The sequence below is a fragment of the Balaenoptera ricei genome, chromosome 3, assembly GCF_028023285.1.
Source record: "Balaenoptera ricei isolate mBalRic1 chromosome 3, mBalRic1.hap2, whole genome shotgun sequence".
In the NCBI taxonomy this organism is placed as follows: domain Eukaryota; kingdom Metazoa; phylum Chordata; class Mammalia; order Artiodactyla; family Balaenopteridae; genus Balaenoptera; species Balaenoptera ricei.
The window spans coordinates 162871953-162889977 of NC_082641.1; the positions used below are offsets into that span (position 1 = coordinate 162871953).

Consider the following 18025-nt stretch of genomic DNA (forward strand, 5'->3'; position numbering starts at 1 on the left):
GGCAGACCTGAGCCTAGAGGAGCTTGGTAGAGCTATTCCGGGTGCACCTATTGTGTACCAGTCACTTGAGATATAATGGTGTGGCCTGCAGGCAGTTCCTGCCTTCTATTTACAGAATTAACTGTTTAGTTACAATTTTGGAACATGTGATGAGGAATTAACAAGTCCTAAATAATCACAGCTAACATTACAAAGCAAGTGCTGTATGTCAGGTAGTGTTCTAAAGGCTTACACATAAGAACATGTCTACTTTTTTTTTCTTTTTATTGAGGTATAGTTGCTATACAATCTAATATATATATATGCCACATCTTTTTTATCCATTCATCTGTTGATGGACGATGCTTAGGTTGCATCCATATCTTGGCAATTGTAAATAATGCTGCTATGAACATTGGGGTGCGTGTACCTTTTCAAATTAGTATTTTCATTTTTTTCCATATACACCCAGGAGTAGAATTGCTGGGTCATATGGTAGTTCTATTTTTAGTTTTTTGAGAAATCTCCATACTGTTTTCCACAGTGGCTGCACCAATTTACATTCCCACCAACAGTGTGTTAGAAGAACATGTCTACTTTTTGCAACCACTTCTTGAGGATGATACTATCATTATACCTGTTTTACTGATGAGAAAATGAAGACACGGGGATGGAGTAACTTGACAAGGCCACGTGGGATGGTGCTGAGATTTGAGTCCTGCAATTTGTGCTCTGAATCACTTCACTCTCTGCTTCTTTCCCCATGCTCACAGGAGAGGAAATGTGGAAGAGGAACTGGCAAGTTAAGAGGGCTTCTCTGGGGACATGAGCTGAGACCTAAGAATGAGGTGGAACTAACCAGACCTAGAGCGGAAAGCTCATCCCAGGAAGCGGAACCACATGTGCAAGGCCCAGAGGTAGGGTGGGAGCAAGGAAGAAGTGAATGAAGGCTTCATCTGGAGACGTGGGCGGGGCCAGGTCATGCTAAGAATCTCTATAGGAAACTATTGGGAAGTTTTGAAGAGATGGTTGTGGTTGGTACAGTCAGATTTGTATTTTAAATATCACTCTGAAGGTTGTGCGGAGAACGGATGGGGGTGGGGGCAGAGGGGTGGTCTGTATGACGATTGCGCAGAAGACAGAGGAGCCAGGTTAAGCCAAGGTCTGCGGAGGTGGCAGCTCTGGACTGCTGGGTCTTGTCCCCTGGGAGGTGAAGAGCAGGGGATAGAGCGATGGACTAGAACTTGGAAGCCAGGCTTGGGTGGGGCAAAAGAGGCGGAGTCTGAAGGGGTGTGCCAGCCGGGATTGGGCTGGCCCCCTAGGGTGCTCGGCGCATTTGGGTTCGAGGAGTGGTCTCCAGGTGGGCGGGACGCTGTGCCACCCGCTATCGGGAGCTGGTCTAGGTCAGGCGGGACCAGAGATGGGCGGGGCGCTGGGCCTTTGCAGGCCAAGCAGCTGTCAGGATAGAGCTGGTCCAGGAGGGGCGGGGCCCGAAGTAGGTGAAACCCGAGGTGGGCGGGGCGTTGGGCCGCCCGCGGCCACGCCGCTGTCGCGGGTGCATTCCTGGCACTCCGGCCGGGGGCTGAGCAGCTCCCGAGTGGAGTCTTCGGTTCCCCTGGGCGCGGGGGTAGGGGCTGGCGGGAGCTGGGACCGGGGCCACGGAGGACCCGGGTGAGTCGGAACCTTGTGCCGGGAGCGGGGCCATCTGGAGGTTCGAGGTGAGCCGGGACCCTGTGCAGGCCCAGGCTGCGCTCCCAGCCGCCAGGGGGCGAGCGGCGGCGGGGCTCCGGGAGCTGACCCCTCCCAGCACTGGGAACCTGGGCGTCCGCTCGGCGAGGGGGTGAAGGGGACGGTAAATCAGTAACCCGCAGCGCACACAGGGCCTTTTGTCCCGCTCCGTCCAAAGAGCACCCAGGCCGCGGAGCTGGTTACTCATTGCCCACCGGGGCGGGGGCGGGCCAGCTGTCCCTGCAGCTCCCTTCAGGACCCGCTGACAGGCACTTCCCCTCAAGGTGGCCGGGTAGGTGTGGAGGAGGAAGAGCGCGCTGGTCCCGCTGCTGCTGGACCGTCTGCGCGCCCCGAATAGAGATGAGGAAGTTGAGGCTCCGAGAGGTGCAGTCATTTGCCCAGGCTCCCCAAGCGCTTGAGTGCGAGAGGCTGGAGAACACAGGACTACTTTATGCCAGAGTCAGGCCCTTCGACCCCACGTGCAGGGCAGTCGGTCGGTCAGCTGCGGCAGGTGACCCGACTAAGGTTCTGAGGTCAGGGTAGCCTGGGGGTGGGAATAAAATCCCTGGGCCTCCCACTCCACTCCCAACCCAGAGAGCTGCCCTCCCTGCAGAGCAGAGTGAGGGGATTTCACAGAGACGGGGCAATGGAAACCGGGGGTGGGCACAGAGACAGTGGCATCTGAACCAGCTGGAGAAGTGGGGGCAGAGAGGTATGGGCAAGAGAGAAGACATGCCCGGTTTGGAAAGCCAATGGCTTCCCAGTGCTGAAGAAGCTGACTGTGCAGCCAATGAGATTGACAAGGGCAGGGAGGGAGGCCTTGGATGCTGGATAAACAGTGTGGACTGGATCCTGCTGCACACAGGCAGCCATTAAGGGCTTGTAAGCTGGTGGGTGTTGGGGGGTGGGGGGCGGAACATGGCAGACTTGTAATTTTTAAAACACTGCTGGAGAACCCAGGGAGACGTTTGCAAAGGCCCAAGCTAGAGATGACCATAGCGTGCTCTGGGTCCAGGCAGGGAAGGTGAGATGGACTAGAGAGGGATTGGACAGGTTGTGCTCCAGCTGCGGGGGCAACCCAGGGAAGAAGCAGTTCAAAGGGGGAGATAATGGCTTTGGCCAGGACAAGCTAAGTGTCCCCTGCCTCAGAACCAGAGCTGGACAGGGGGGCAGTGGCTGAGGAGAAAGGGTGCAGTGGAATTCCCGGGCAAGGTGGATCCAGAGACACCAGTGCCACCTGACTGTTACCCAGCCCCAGGTGACAGCCAGTAAGCCCCTGGGACTACACTAGTCACCCTCTTCCCCTGCCAGCTGAGGCTCAGTTTTGAGTGTTCCTTTCAGAGGATGGAGACATCGTTGGTGGCGTTTGGAGGAGAGTAACTAGATGGGGTGGGAGTGTACATCACACCTGACAGGAACAGCACCCGCAGCGGAGGTGGCTGGCCGAGAGCAGACCAAGGGTGACAGTCATGGGGACGGGGAAGGGGAAGAAAACATTCCAACATTCTGTGTGCCCAGCCCTACATACATTCTCTTTTCTCCTCAAAGCAGTCCTGTGAGGACAGCAGCCCAGAGAAGGACAGGGACTTGCAAGTTGGTAAGAGTCAGGATTTGAAGTTGGCTCTGTCAGACACTGGAGTCTACATTCTTTACAAGAGCTTGTGTGCCTCTGACGGAGCTGTGGGGACACAAAAAAACAGAGGTAACCCCAGAATGCAATTCTGGTTCAGAATGAGGAAGAACTTTTGCTTGCCATAGAATGTACTGCCTTGTTAGTAGTGAGCACCCTGCCACTGCAGGTATCCAAAGCTGGTCATGGAAATGTCAGCAATGCTGTAAGGAGCGGGGGTCAGATCAGATAACATCCAGATGCTGAAGTTTGGCCTTGTATTGTATTTCAGATTTTTTTTTTGGGGGGGGGGGGTTGCTCTTCAGTAATAAATTCATTTATTCAGCAAAAAATAAATTATGTGTGCTGAGAGAGAGCAGAATACGTGTCTCCATTCTCTGCTTCCTTCTAAGGAAAGAATCCCAAGCCTGCCCTTTTTGTGAACTTGTGCCGGGCTCTCAGCAGGACCCAAGGAGAGCAGGAAGCCCAGCCCCGGCCCCGCACCACACAACCTACTGTGGGGAGGCCTTGGGCTCTGACAACAGCAGAGCTGGTTCTAGTCTCTGCCCTGACGCTGCCTAGCAGGGGCTTGGACAAGTCGGCATTTCTTGTCTCAGTTTCCTCATCTGCAAGATAGCGGCGTAGCGCCAACAAAGGTGCATGTCTAGCACGAGTTCTTCGCCCTCTCTGTTTCAGGAAGGCAGTCAGTGGGAGGCCCAGCCTGGGTCCCTGTGAGCAGCAGGAAGGAGATGCGGCTGCTGTTGGCCCTGTTGGGGGTCCTGCTGGGGGCACCTGGGGCTCCAGCTTTGTCCCTTGAGGCTTCTGAGGAAGCGGAGCTGGGTATGGCCTCTAAGATGGGAGAGGGTGGCAGGGGTGGGAAGAGTGGGCATCAGGAGGGGGCTGCTGGCTGAGCAAGGCTGGAGAAGATCCTGGCCCAGGCTCTGAGGAGGTGGCAGCAGGGCAGGACCAACCACTGAGACTCAGTGTCTGGCTCCCAGCAAGCATCCACCTATCTCTGTGTCCACAAGAGAGACTGGCCTTGCAGGGTGCAGGGCCCTGAGGTGGGCCGCAGAGCTGGTGGTGAGCCCCTTGGCTGTGTGTGTGTGCGTGTGTTGTGTGTGTGTGTTCTGTGCGCTGGGTGTGTGGCTTGGGAGGCCCAGCCAGCATGTGTGGTGTATGCACTATGAGTGTGATGTGCCCCAGAGGTGTAGGCGTGTGCCCTATATGTGGCACCTGTAGCATGTGCCTTGTGTGTATATGTGTGTTTCCTAGACAGTGGCCTGTCCTGTCCAGCATGTGTGCTACGCACCGTGTGTGTGAAATGCACCAGAGGCGTGGCATTTGCCCTGCACATACCGTCTGTAGCATGTGGTTGTATGTGGAGGAGCAGCGGTGTCCAGCATGTGTCGAGGGGTGCTCCTGCCGTGAGTGTGCAGCATGTTCTCTGTATGCAGGGGGCTGACTCAGCTCACTGACCTCTGCCCTCGGCCCACAGAGCCCTGCCTGGCCCCCAGCCCGGAGCAGCAGGAGCAGGAGCTGACTGTGGCCCTTGGGCAGCCTGTGCGGTTATGCTGTGGGTGGGCTGAGCGCAGTGGCCACTGGTACAAGGAGGGCAGTCGCCTGGCACCTGCTGGCCGGGTACGAGGCTGGAGAGGCCGCTTGGAGATCGCCAGCTTCCTACCCGAAGACGCTGGCCGATACCTCTGCCTGACACGAGGCTCCATGCTTGTCCTGCACAACGTCACCTTGGTTGTGGATGGTAAGGGGGTCTGGCAGTGGCTAAGGGGTCCCTGGGGAGAGAAACTCTCTGTCCTGGGCCTCAAATGCCTCCCTCTGTCCCTGACATAGACTCCATGACCTCCAGCTATGGTGATGAGGACCCCAAGACCCACAGAGGCCCCTCGAATGAGCACATTTACCCCCAGCAAGGTCAGTATGACTCCTCAAGGACTCATTCCCCTGCCTTCCAACTGGTCACTGAGAAGAGATCTGTGTGTAAACAGGTGGTCCTCCTGAGGGCACTGAGTTCTCCCTTCCCCTCCCCGCCAGCACCCTACTGGACACACCCCCAGCGCATGGAGAAGAAACTGCATGCAGTGCCTGCCGGGAACACCATCAAGTTCCGCTGTCCAGCTGCAGGCAACCCCACGCCCACCATCCGCTGGCTCAAGGATGGACAGGACTTCCATGGGGAGCATCGCATTGGAGGCATTCGGGTGAGTCTCCGGGTTCCCCCACCGGTCCCCTCAAGTCAAACCCACAGTTCTTTCTCTACTGAGGAAGGCAGCTGCAGGGCCCCAGAAGGAGGACTAGACTGTGGACTTGGACAGCTCTGGTCCAAGTTCCCACTCTGCCACTCTCTGGCAAGTGACTTAACCTCTCGACCTTAGCAACTCCATGTGTAAAGTGGGAAGGATCACTGACCAGCAGGTATTAATATGCTTTAGCAGCTCATTCTCATGATGAGACCCTACAGGGTCAGTTCCAGGCTCTAGTCTCAGAGGAAGCTGAGACTCAGAGAGGGCAAAAACTGGTTCAAGGTGGCACAGCTCAGAAGTAGAGCTAAAACTCAAGGACTCGAACTCACGGCTCAGATACTTCTTGGGGCCTTCTCCTTTGTTCCAAGGTCCCTAGCCTTGGCGTGGCCTCCCCAGGGCCTAGAGAGCTTGAGAAGACCCCCGCGGGCAGAATATAGCCTCCTCATGCTCTGGTCCCCTGGATGGGCATGGTTCGGTGGCCCCTCATGGACACTTCTCCTGCTCCCAGCTGCGCCACCAGCACTGGAGCCTGGTGATGGAAAGCGTGGTGCCCTCGGACCGTGGCACATACACCTGCCTTGTGGAGAACTCTTTGGGCAGCATCCGCTACAGCTATCTGCTGGACGTGCTGGGTGAGCGGGCGGGCGGGCGGGCAAGGCGGTGTCAGGGTGGGAGCCCTGACCCTGCCCTCAGGTGGGACCGAGTCTGGCAGGCAAGATGGACTTTTAGATGACTCACTCAAGCTACTCAAATTGCCCAGGTGGGTCCAAGAGAAGCACAGGGGATAATGTGGGCTTGGAGGAGTAGGGCTCGGCTGAGGGGAAACATGGGAAAGACATCTAGGCAGAGAGCACAGGCTGAGTAAAGGCCCTAGGCATAAAGAACACAATGCATTTGTGCGGACGTATATGCCTGGGGTGTGGCGTTTAAGCAGAGAGCCAGGCCTGGAGGGTTTTTGAGTGCTAGGCTGAGAAGTTGTCCTTGACCCCAAAGGCAATGGGGAGCCATGGAAGGTTTAAACAGTGTAAGAAGGGGATGAACAAGGTCTGAGCTGAGTATCAGGGAGGTCCCTCCCTTGAGCTGGGTGGGAGGCTGGAGGCAGGTGACCAGGGTGCTTCTGTGGGTGCCTGGTCAGGGCTGACGGCCCGGCCCCGCCCCAGAGCGGTCCCCGCACCGGCCCATCCTGCAGGCGGGGCTCCCAGCCAACACCACAGCTGTGGTGGGCAGCGACGTGGAGCTGCTCTGCAAGGTGTACAGCGACGCCCAGCCCCACATCCAGTGGCTGAAGCACATTGTCATCAACGGCAGCAGCTTCGGTGCCGATGGCTTCCCCTATGTGCAAGTCTTAAAGGTCCAGTCCCTGCCGGCACCTGACTCTACCATTCTCCCACGGGTGGTAGGGAGTGGTCCCCAGCTCCCTTCCTGGCCGCAGTGTGGCCCCAGGCCCTGCTGTGACCCCTGAATGTGTCCCCCTTCCCCAGACAGCAGACATCAATAGCTCGGAGGTGGAGGTCCTATACCTTCGGAACGTGTCTGCTGAGGATGCAGGCGAGTACACCTGCCTGGCGGGCAACTCCATCGGCCTTTCCTACCAGTCAGCCTGGCTCACGGTGCTGACAGGTGAGCTCCTGAGGGGGCCAGGAGAGGCTGCGGGATTCTGCTGTGGTTCCACAGGGCTGTGACCTGTTGGGTAGATAGTCTTCCTTGGCCTGTGGGGTCTGGATTTGGGATGTGGTGTGTGGATTTGTGTGTTTGATTCTGCTTGTAGCGGTCCCTCTATGCGTGTCCACATGTGACTGTCCGTGTGACTCTCTGGGGTGTGGGTATGCGGGACGGGGTGTACATGCAGTTTTCTTGGTGTGTGTCCCTATGTATGTTGGGAGCCATGAGGGCCTCAGTTAGAGGGAGTGGGGCCAGCCATCTGGTCACTGACTGGTCAGTTTCTGTCTGTGTGTATGTCTCTCTGTGGGCAGAGGAGGATCTCATGTGGACGGCAACAGCGCCTGAGGGCAGGTACACGGACATCATCCTGTACACATCAGGCTCTCTGGCTTTGATGGTGCTCCTGCTTCTGGCCGGGCTGTATCGCAGGCAGGTGCTCCTCGGCCGGCACCCCCGGCAGCCTGCCACTGTGCAGAAATTGTCCCGCTTCCCTCTGGCCCGACAGGTACCAACCATGCTGTCCCCACCTCTGTGTCCCCGTAGTGAGGCTCTGGGCCGGCTTTCCTGCCTCAGCTTGGCTTCAGCAGACAGACCAGGTCTCTCACTTTGCAGTTCTCCCTGGAGTCAGGCTCCTCAGCCAAGTCAAGCTCGTCCCTGGTGCGGGGTGTCCGTCTCTCCTCCAGTGGCCCCCCCTTGCTTGCGGGCCTCGTGAATCTAGACCTACCTCTCGACCCACTGTGGGAGTTCCCCCGGGACAGGTATGCGGTGCCGAGTGAGGGTGGGGCTCAGACTCTGGGCAGGAATGATGCCCTGATGGCGGAGGCCTCGTCTCTCTCATCTGCAGGCTGGTCCTGGGAAAGCCCCTGGGCGAGGGCTGCTTCGGGCAGGTGGTGTGTGCAGAGGCCTTTGGTATGGACCCCATCCGGCCTGACCAAGCCAGCACTGTGGCCGTCAAGATGCTTAAAGGTGAGTTTGGCAGCCTGGGGGAGATCCGGTGGCCTTGGGAGTAACAGACGGGGCTCTCAGTGCTAGCGGGTGAGCACTGAGGGCCAAGAGAGGCTACCCGATCCCACCCGTGGGCCTGGGGCCCAACTCTGCTGCTGAGCCTGGCAAGTCATTTCTGAGCTTCAGTTTCCTCACGTGTCACATAGGGTAAATAATAGTCCCTGCCTCCCAGCGCAAGGTTTGTGGAAAGTGCCTGGTGCCTAAAGTCTTAACCATTGGGATGATGATGACTACAAGGGTGTAGGGTGATGGGTTTGATACCCCGTGTCAGCCTTGGCCTCAAATAACCTTGTCAGCCTTGAAGGCCTCCACCTCATTCCCCCATGATTCCCCCGCAAATCACACCCTCAGCCTCCCCCAGGCCCTTCCCAGGTCTGTCCCCCTGTGTTCACCACTGTCTTGGAGAACAGCCCAGGCAGCAACCCCAAGGGGCTCAGAGCACACCTGGGACCCACCATCGGGGCCTCTTGCTGCTGTTCCCCAGCCCCCTCTTTAAGAGCAGCCCAAACTGCTGTTCTGCTCCCCCCGGCCCCTCCTCTCTGCACAGCTGGGGCCACCTGGCACTTTCTGGGAGGCAGGGATTGAAAAATGTGCATTGTGAGGTCTGGTGGGGAGGGTATGTCATTGGCCCAGGGCCACAGGTCAGCCCTGGGGGCTCAGCCCCTGGTCCTTAGCCTTCTCAAAAGAAGCTGGAGCAGTGCCTTCCTGGCCTCCCCATCTGCGCCCCACTGGCAGCTCCCTGAATTCCCAGGCCAGATGGACGCCAGGCCTTGGTCAGACAGACCTCAGGTCGCCAGCCCGCTTCCCGCCCCCGGGAGTTCTCACCCCATTCAGGGAGTAACACCAAGCCCTCCAGACAGAGAGCTTCCTTCCTGTTCAGAGCTCTTCCCTCTCTCTCCTGTTTCCTGGTCCCACTCACTGGCAGGCCTACCACTTTTATAGTTTCTTTGTTTTTTGTTTTATTTATTTATTTATTTATTTTTGGCTGTGTTGGGTCTTCGTTTCTGTGCGAGGGCTTTCTCCAGTTGTGGCAAGCGGGGGCCATTCTTCATCGCGGCGCGCGGGCCTCTCACTATCGCGGCCTCTCTTGTTGAGGAGCACAGGCTCCAGACACGCAGGCTCAGTAGTTGTGGCCCACAGGCCTAGTTGCTCCGCGGCATGTGGGATCTTCCCAGACCAGGGCTCGAACCCATGTCCGCTGCATTAGCAGGCAGATTCTCAACCACTGCGCCACCAGGGAAGCCCCCCTACCACTTTTAGATCTTTGATCTTGTTGCATCCTTGCAACTGCTATGAGAGTAGGGCACGATCCATTGTCCCGTTTCATACAGGATGATCCTGAGGTTCAGAGAGGTTAAGAGATTGTTTCAAGGCCACACAGCCTAGCAGAAATTCAGGCCCAGACCTCCCTGACTCTGAGTCCAGGGCTCCGTGTCCTGTCCCCAACCCAAAGTCTCGCTTATGTAGTCACCCTGGCTGTCATCCTTACAGACAATGCCTCCGACAAGGATTTGGCAGACCTGGTCTCTGAGATGGAGGTGATGAAGCTGATTGGCCGACACAAGAACATTATCAACCTGCTGGGTGTCTGCACCCAGGAAGGTGGGGTTGGGCAGGGCTAGGGACGGGGACGGTTGGGATGCGGAGCCACAGCCTCAGTAGCTTCCCTGTACCCCTCGCCTCTGTAGGGCCCCTGTACGTGATTGTGGAGTGTGCCGCCAAGGGAAACCTGCGGGAGTTCCTGCGAGCCCGCCGCCCCCCAGGCCCTGACCTCAGCCCTGACGGGCCTCGGAGCAGCGAGGGGCCACTCTCCTTCCCTGCCCTGGTCTCCTGCGCCTACCAGGTGGCCCGGGGCATGCAGTACCTGGAGTCGCGGAAGGTACAGGCAGCGGGCAGCACTCTGGACCACTCCAACTGCCCCATCCCCACACTTTCCTGCCCTGCATTAAATGCCCCAACTTCTCCCTCCCCTTTTTCATTACCCTGTGTTCCTGAGTCCTTCCGTAACCCCTCAGTCCTTCTGTACACAGTTGACACCGCATATCCCCATTCCTTCCTCACATACTCCCTACCACACAGGTAGGAAGAGGCAGCACAGGAGAGAGGGTGTGGGCCCTGAAGTTAGTTGGCTTAGGTTTCCCCTCTGTGAATCTTGACTTCCTCATCTGTAAAGTGGGTGGATGATCCCTACCCCCAGGGTTACTGTGAGGTCCTGTGTGCCTAGCTTCCAGCTGTGTCCTCATAAACCTAAGACCCCTGCCCTGCCCCCAGTGCATCCACCGGGATCTGGCTGCCCGCAACGTGCTGGTGACCGAGGACAATGTGATGAAGATCGCTGACTTTGGGCTGGCCCGCGGCATCCACCACATTGACTACTACAAGAAAACTAGCAATGTAAGGGAGGCTGGGCAGAACTCAGTAGGGGCGGGGCACCGGGACCTGTGGGACTTAGCAGCAATGTGCACTCTTCTCCCCTCCAGGGCCGCCTGCCTGTCAAGTGGATGGCACCTGAGGCCTTGTTTGACAGAGTCTACACACACCAGAGTGACGTGTGGGTCCTAGAAGCTGGGGCCTGGGGTGTCTGCAGGCGATCATTATCCTACCCCACAGAAAGGGCAAAGCTCTTGCCCAGGGTCGCACAGCCCTGGGACCTGAATGGGACTAGACTCTAAAAGAAACCTTAATCCCAACCCCCATGGTGGATCATAGCTGTGGGGTCCGCCATCCTAGTCCCAGGGGTAGGGAGTGAAGCTGTGCCCTGCTGAGCCTCGGTTCTGCCTCCAGGTGGTCATTTGGGATCCTGCTGTGGGAGATCTGTACCCTCGGGGGCTCCCCGTACCCTGGCATCCCAGTGGAGGAGCTGTTCTCGCTGCTACGGGAGGGGCATCGGATGGACCGGCCCCCACACTGCCCCCCAGAGCTGTGAGGCCTCACCCCACTCTACCCCGCTTTCCAGTCCTTCGCCTCTGCCCTGACCTTGACCTCAGGGCCTGGCCATAGAGAGTGGTTAGCACTAACTCACTGTCACCACCTCCTCCTCAGCCCAGCAGGGAGGTCCTGGCCTGGTACCCTTCCACTGAATGGCCTCACTTACCCCACGTCAAACCCTACCCCTTCCTCACACCCCCCACCCAGGGCCGTGAGGTCCCCGCTCACCCAGGCCTGAGGCTCCTTCTGACGCTCCCCCACACCTCTCCCAGGTACGGGCTGATGCGTGAGTGCTGGCACGCAGCACCCTCTCAGAGGCCCACTTTCAAGCAGCTGGTGGAGGCACTGGACAAGGTCCTGCTGGCCGTCTCTGAGGAGGTACTGTGCCCCTGTTGTCCCAGGACCCCCCTGTGCCCACTGCCCTCTGGGCCTTGTCCCACCTGACCACCAGGGCTGACCAGCACTGTTCCCCGTAGTACCTCGACCTCCGCCTAACCTTTGGACCCTACTCCCCTGCTGGCGGGGATGCCAGCAGCACCTGCTCCTCCAGCGACTCTGTCTTCAGCCACGACCCCCTGCCCCTGGGGCCCAGCCCCTTCTCCTTCCCTGGGGTGCAGACATGAGCAGGGGCACAAAGTTGTATGGGCAGGCCGGCCAGCAGCCTTGGGCCTCCTGGCTGAGCCGCAAGCTGGTGGTGCTTGACCTTGGCACCCCAGGCCCTGACCTAAAGGTACTGTCCCAGATCTCTGGTTCTGCTTTGGGGAGGTCTGTCTTTGGTCCTGGGGTCCCTAGTTGAGACTCCTGCTCTGGCCTCTGGGTCTCAAGCCAGAGTTCAACCCCAGTCTCAAGGCCTTGCTCTTGCCTTGGAATCATGGCCCCAGTGTTCTAATGGCTTGTTAAGGTTCTGCTTGGCCTCCTGGGCCTTGGCACTCGGTCCTTGTTACAGGGCTTTGGTTGGACCTGGCTGTAAGGCTGTCCTAAATCTCCCCACTTCCCTACACCAAGAAAGGTCTTGGGCCTCTGAACCCCATTTCCCCAGGCCTCCCCTGCCTCCCCTCTGCTGCTTATCCCAGCATCTCGGTGGAAGGAGCACTGGCCCCTTTGCTAGCTGAGAGGCTGGAAGCCTGCCAAAACACAGAAGCAAATGGCCTTTTATAAATTATTTTTTTTTTGCAATAAACCACTGTGTGCCTGCCTGGTGTCTTCCCTGCAGCGGGTGGAGGGGGAACAGGGTGGAGAGATCCCAGAGCTGGGAGTTTTGCCTGAGTGACACAGACTGAGGGCTCCATGCCCGGCCGTGGGTTTACATCCACCTCCAGCTGCCTCAGGGTGGACCCAGGAGCCTGTGTGAACCTCTGTCTTAGTCTGTCTTACAAGCACCATCTTGTATATGTGATAGTGTGAACGAGCGCTAACGGGCAGAGGAGTCCACGCGGCACCACCCACTTGGCAGGACTCCTGTACCCTCTGCATATGTGTATGTGTGTGTGTACCCTGGGACTGTCCCCAAGGGAGCTGGCAGCACCCCTCCCCCATCTGCTCAGCATTAACCAAGCTGACCGTTAACACAGCGTGAAAGCCTGAAACTCAGCTTCGAGGCTGCTGCCCGCTCCCACGCTCTGCGGCTCAGGCTGGGGGCTTGTGGAGGCTGTGCCCGCCCCGTCCCACCCTGGCCAGTTTCCCAGGCAACAGCTGGTTGCCGCCTGGCTGGGCTGCAGCTGTCTCTGCCTGCCTGGTCCTCCTCGCCTGGGGAGGCCATCATGGCCCTGTTCTCAAACACCCTCTTGGGGGTGGAGGGATCAGCTTCCCAGGGCTCTGAGCCTGGAACCTTCTCCAGCTCCATCCCAGTGGTTACTGCTGCTCTTCAGCCCCTGAATCACAAGGAGATAACAGACCCAGTGCCTGGTGCTCTTTTCTGCCCTGCCCTGCTGGAACAGGGGTGCCCATCCAGGATACATCATTTGTGGAAGCCGCCTGGATTGCCCCCATGGCCTCCCAGGGGGTGGTGGCTGAAAGTACATACAGGGTCAGAAGGGACTGGATTTAAGGATTTGGGACTGGGGCCATCCTGGAAGACTGAGCAGCAGCTCATGGCCATGCTTCTCTTCCTACTCCAGGTCTCCTGACACACCCACTGTGCCCTCTCTGCTTCACCGTGTCCCAAATTGAACTACTCATTTTCCCCCCAAAACTGTACCTCCTCCAGGACGCCCCATCTCAGAGAAAGCACCAGGCCTAAACCCAGGGAGTCATCCCTGACCTCTTCCTTTCCCTTAGGAGCCCTGTTCCCTAATGGATGGAGACAACACTGGACTTGGAGCCAGGAAGTTCAAAGCCTGCCACTTCCAGTGCGCCAAGGCCAGTGCTCTCACTTCTTTGAGTGTCACTTTCTTTGCCTATATGAATGGGGTGCTCCTGCCTTGCCTACCTCCCACGGCTTAGGGTTTAGGATGAAATAGGTCTTGGATGAGCACATGCTTGGGGAAGGACGCCCTGCAGAGTTCACACGGGTCATGCCAAGTGTTTCACTAAGAACAGGTGCTTGGGGCTTCCCTGGTGATGCAGTGGTTAAGAATCCTCCTGCCAATGAAGGGGACACGGGTCTGAGCCCTGGTCCAGGAAGATCCCACATGCTGCGGAGCAGCTAAGCCCGTGCGCCACAACTACTGAAGCCCGTGTGCCTAGAGCCCATGCTATGCAACAAGAGAAGCCACTGCAATGAGAAGCCCGCGCACTGCAACGGAGACCCAACGCAGCCAAAAATAAATTAATTAAATTAATTAATTAATTAAAAAAAAAAAAACAGGTGCTTGGCCTTTGCGGTGGCCCTGAGTGTCCCCCTCCCCGCCCAAGGTCTCCTCCATCCCCTTCCCTCCCATTCCCTTGCAGGTGGCTCTACAGGCAGCTTCCAGCTCTTGGCTTATGCTCCCCCTGCACTCAAGAACTCCCTCTGGCTCCCTGGAGTCCCCCCAAACTTTCTGACTGAGCCCCAATTCCCACTGGGGTCACTGGCCAGTGACTGTGTCCTTCACCAGCCTAGCCAATCACAGGAGAGGCAGATCCCTCAGAGCCTGCCTGGGGAAGAAAAGGGTTGGGAGGCTAAGAGCAGTGTGTAAGGACAAGAGGGTGACAAATGAGAACCCCCACTTTCCACTTTCCCACCGTGAGGCCACTGCTGTGCCAGGCTCAGCCACCCACCACTCTCCCTCACCACAGCCTCGCCAGATAAAAGATTAGTATCCCCAGTTTAATGGTAGAGAAACTGAAGATGTGACGGGCACAGGGTCACAAGGATTAGGGTCTAAGGAAGGAGATGAGTTGATTTCCCCTGCCCAGGTTCCCAGCAGGTCCTGTATACATGGGAGACTCATCAGAGTGACAGGGGCAGCTGCCGCCTGGTAGATCCTGGGGTCCAAGAGGGGCTCAGCTGCCCACCCTGTGCCCCCTCCCTGCTAGCATCCCTGGCAGGCACGTGCTTACTGGGGCCTTTCCACATTCCTCACAGCCCATGTCAGAATGAGACAGATGCTACTAATTCCCCCGTGCAAGCTTTGCTGCTCCATCTCCCCTCCCCCAAGCCTGCCCTGGGCATCATGGCAGCATGTGGAGCCCGACCCCCTTGGTCTGCCTGGGTTCTGAGCAGCTTCCTAGCTAGTGACGCCCGCCTCAGGAGCCTTTCCGAAAAGCACTGGGTCACCTCCGGACTCTACCACTTGCTGGCTGCTTGTGTCAGTCAAGGCTCTGGTGGGAGCAACAGATAGACAGCCACTCAGATGTCAGAAGCCAGAGCCAAGGGGCAAGAGGCTGCTGGGAGGGAATCAGCGCCTGGGAGGGAGGGGCAAGCTGGCCACAGTGTGTGTGTGTGTGTTGCTGTGACTGAAGTTACCCTCTCTGAGCCTGAAACACAGGAACGACAACATGCCTTGGGGAGTGGTTGTAAATGTTCAGTCAAAAATGGCTGTTGCATGGGGATTAGGAGGGAATGGCCCCCAGGCCTGGGTTGCCATGATCTCATGCCCTCTTTGTGGCAGCCCTTCCCAGGAAAGCATTCTTGTCCCCATTGCCCAGATGAGGACACTGAGGCTCAGCAGGAAGTGACTGGCCCAAGGTTACATGGGGGCAAATGGGAGAGTTGGTGCTTGGGACCAGGTGCCTGTCCCACTGCAAGGATCATTCCCAGAGCCCTGGTGGCCCAGCCATTCCGAGGACCAGGAGAGGCTCTGTATTTCCATGAAGAAGAGGATACCTGTTAATGGAATATCCATGCACACTGGTGGATGGTCATTCATGACACCCAAGCACAGAGGTGCTGGGCCCAGCACTTTGAGCTCCAGCCCTATGGCCTCCATCCCTGCCACCTCAGGGCCCTCACATGGGCTGTTCCTTCTGGGGGACACTCCTCTTCCCCCCCTCACCTGGCCAAGCCCCACCTGCCCTTTAGATCTCACTTAAACCTCATTTCTTGGGGCAGCCTCCCAAGGACCTCTTCCAAGTTGGGCCCCCCCTTCGTGCTGAGCCCTCCTATTCAGAGGCTCTCATTGCTATAGAGAAGGATGCCCACAAGAGTCTCCTTCCCCCAAAGTGTGATCCCCAGGAAGCAAGCACTGTTTTGGTAGTTTTGTTTGTTTGTTTGTTTTATAAATTTATTTACTTTATTTATTTATTTTTGCCCGCATTGGGTCTTCGTTGCTGTGCGCGGGCTTTCTCTAGTTGTGGCGAGTGGGGCCTACTCTTCGTTGTGGTGCGCAGGATTCCCATTGCAATGGCTTCTCTTGTTGGGAGCACGGGCTCTAGGTGCACGGGCTTCAGTAGTTGTGGCACACAGGCTCAGTAGTTGTGGCTCGCGGGCTCTAGAGTGCAGGCTCAGTAGTTGTGGTGCATGGACTTAGTTGCTCCGCGGTATGTGGGATCTTCCCAGACCAGGCCTCGAACCCGTGTCCCCTGCATTGACAGGCGATTCTTAACCACTGAGCCACCAGGGAAGCCCACTTTGGTAGTTTTTAAATCAGTAGTTCTAAAATTTTAGCATGTATCGGAATTACCTGGAGGGGTTGGATTGCTGGGTCCCACCCCAGAATTTTTTATTTGGTAGGTATGAGGTAAAGCCTGGAAATCTGCATTTCTAGCAAGTTCCCAGGGGATGCAAATGCTGCTGGGCTGGGGCCACACTTTGAGAACCACGTTTTAAGGAGGCATTCCGTGTTCATGGTTTAAATAATTGAAACAAAAACTTCAATGGCACAAAAGGTTTTCAGTGGAAAAACTACCCCCTTGTACCTACTCTCTCTGCTCCCCAGGGAAAACTGCCTCCATTTTCCAAGTCATCTGGCATTGCCCCCTTCCCCTGCCCATGTTCATGTAGCCCTTGATCCAGGTTAGCGGTTACTGTCCTTGCCCTCCCAACTCCCACCCAGGGCAGCACCAGGCAAAAGTGAGGCAAAGTAAAGAGTTGAACAAAGGGAGGGATGGAGGAGACCCACTCTCAGGTACAGACACACTCAGGTGTGCGCCGCCACTGCCCGCCCCTTCCCACACTCCGGGACCCTAACTGGGAGCCCCCCTCCCACCCTGCCACCTGCTGTCGGATTTAGCCTAATCCCAGAGTATGTGTGTGAGGCAGCTGCAGCTCTCTCTGGGGGGAGAGGGCCCCCCTCCAGAGGAAATCTCCTTTTATTCTCTTGCTACCGAAATCTGACCTTCATCGGCACCTGGGCCCCAAGGCTGGGGCCTGTCCCCAAGAAGTGGCTGAGGAGATGGCGTGAAATTGCCAACAGCTGAATTCACCCTGCCTTTCCCTGCTTCCTCTCCTACCCAGTCTCAGCTCACATGCCACAGCACCAGCCCCTTCCAGGCCCCCTAGTGCCAACCTCATGTTCTTGTGCTGGTACTTGGGGCCCAGCCTGACCTGGCCCTACTGATCGCACCCGCTGACCCTGCGGCATATGGCTGTGGGCTTCTCGCAGCTCTCGAACCTCCAGACCATCCTTGTTCCCTTCAGGGCTTGGCTCAGCTATCACCTCCTCCAGGAAGTCCACGCTAATCTCACAGCACAGCCTAGGCATTCTGCCTCTATGTACAACTGGAACAACCCATTTATGGCTCTCTCTGTCTCACTCAGGGCAGGAGCCTCATGGGCTCCCCCTCTAAGTCAGGTCCAGTGCAGGGCAGGCCCACAAAGGTTTGTCAAACGACTGAATGACCTGGTAAGGGGGATGATAAGGCTCCTGGTCAGAGAGGCCCTTTCCTTTAACACCTGAGACCCCTATGAAATCAGGTCACAGGAGAGGAGGGAGCCCTTGGATCCTGGGGGACTGAGATTATTATAATTGCTGGGGGACCCACTGTGTGTGATGAGGAAGGCTTCACCTCACATAGCTGAGCTTCCGCCTCTATGGCGTGGTCCCTTCCAAGCCACCCCTGAAGGCAGACAGGCTAGAAATAAATGATGGATAGCATGGAATTCTCTAGAGCAGCACTGTCCAGGAGAACCGTCTGCAGTGATGGAAATATTCTCTATCTGTGCTGTCCAATACGGTAGCCACTGGCCATGCGTGGCTACTGAGCACTTGAAATGTGGCTTGTGTGACTGAGGGATTGATTATTTTATTGTAATTAATTTAAATATAAGTTTAAAGAGCTGTGTATTGACAGGACAGCTCTAGAGCCTTCACAAAGGGGCTCTAAGTGTTCTGACGGGGAATTTGCTCTGCGTTACACTGCTGAGGGGAAAATTCAAGATGAAGCAGCACACGCATGTCCCTGTGAAACATGTACCTGCAGTTGTAGGGATGCAATCGCTTGGGAAGGGTGGGCAGGTGGTCACCATGGCTGCTTCTGGGGAGGGGAACTAGGTGGC

The 18025-nt window shown here is 57.1% G+C and overlaps 1 protein-coding gene across 6 annotated transcripts; it reads left to right on the top strand.

Moving 5' to 3' along the window:
* The first annotated feature begins 1525 nt into the window (after positions 1 to 1525).
* On the top strand, positions 1526 to 12339 carry FGFR4 (fibroblast growth factor receptor 4). Of its 6 annotated transcripts, none has more exons than XM_059917786.1 (19): positions 1526 to 1697; positions 3256 to 3409; positions 4013 to 4156; positions 4812 to 5075; positions 5165 to 5245; positions 5366 to 5532; positions 6083 to 6206; positions 6735 to 6925; positions 7056 to 7194; positions 7548 to 7741; positions 7849 to 7994; positions 8081 to 8202; positions 9733 to 9843; positions 9930 to 10120; positions 10513 to 10635; positions 10722 to 10792; positions 11026 to 11163; positions 11442 to 11547; positions 11646 to 12339. In XM_059917786.1, the coding sequence occupies exons 3-19, from the start codon at positions 4066 to 4068 to the stop codon at positions 11790 to 11792; spliced, it is 2406 nt and encodes an 801-aa protein (XP_059773769.1). In that variant the 5' UTR covers positions 1526 to 1697; positions 3256 to 3409; positions 4013 to 4065; the 3' UTR covers positions 11793 to 12339. The 6 variants fall into 6 exon arrangements, with proteins under 6 accessions (XP_059773769.1, XP_059773772.1, XP_059773771.1 ...); XM_059917789.1 differs by having other exon boundaries at positions 3256 to 3304; XM_059917788.1 differs by having other exon boundaries at positions 3259 to 3409.
* Positions 12340 to 18025: the final 5686 nt, after the last annotated feature.

Coding starts and splice junctions, on each gene's coding strand:
- FGFR4 (XM_059917786.1), top strand. CDS start 4,066: ATGCGGCTGCTGTTGGCCCTGTTGGGGGTCCTGCTGGGGGCACCTGGG. Junction 5,076..5,164: donor CGTCACCTTGGTTGTGGATG/GTAAGGGGGTCT, acceptor TCCCTGACATAG/ACTCCATGACCTCCAGCTAT. Junction 9,844..9,929: donor GGGTGTCTGCACCCAGGAAG/GTGGGGTTGGGC, acceptor TCGCCTCTGTAG/GGCCCCTGTACGTGATTGTG.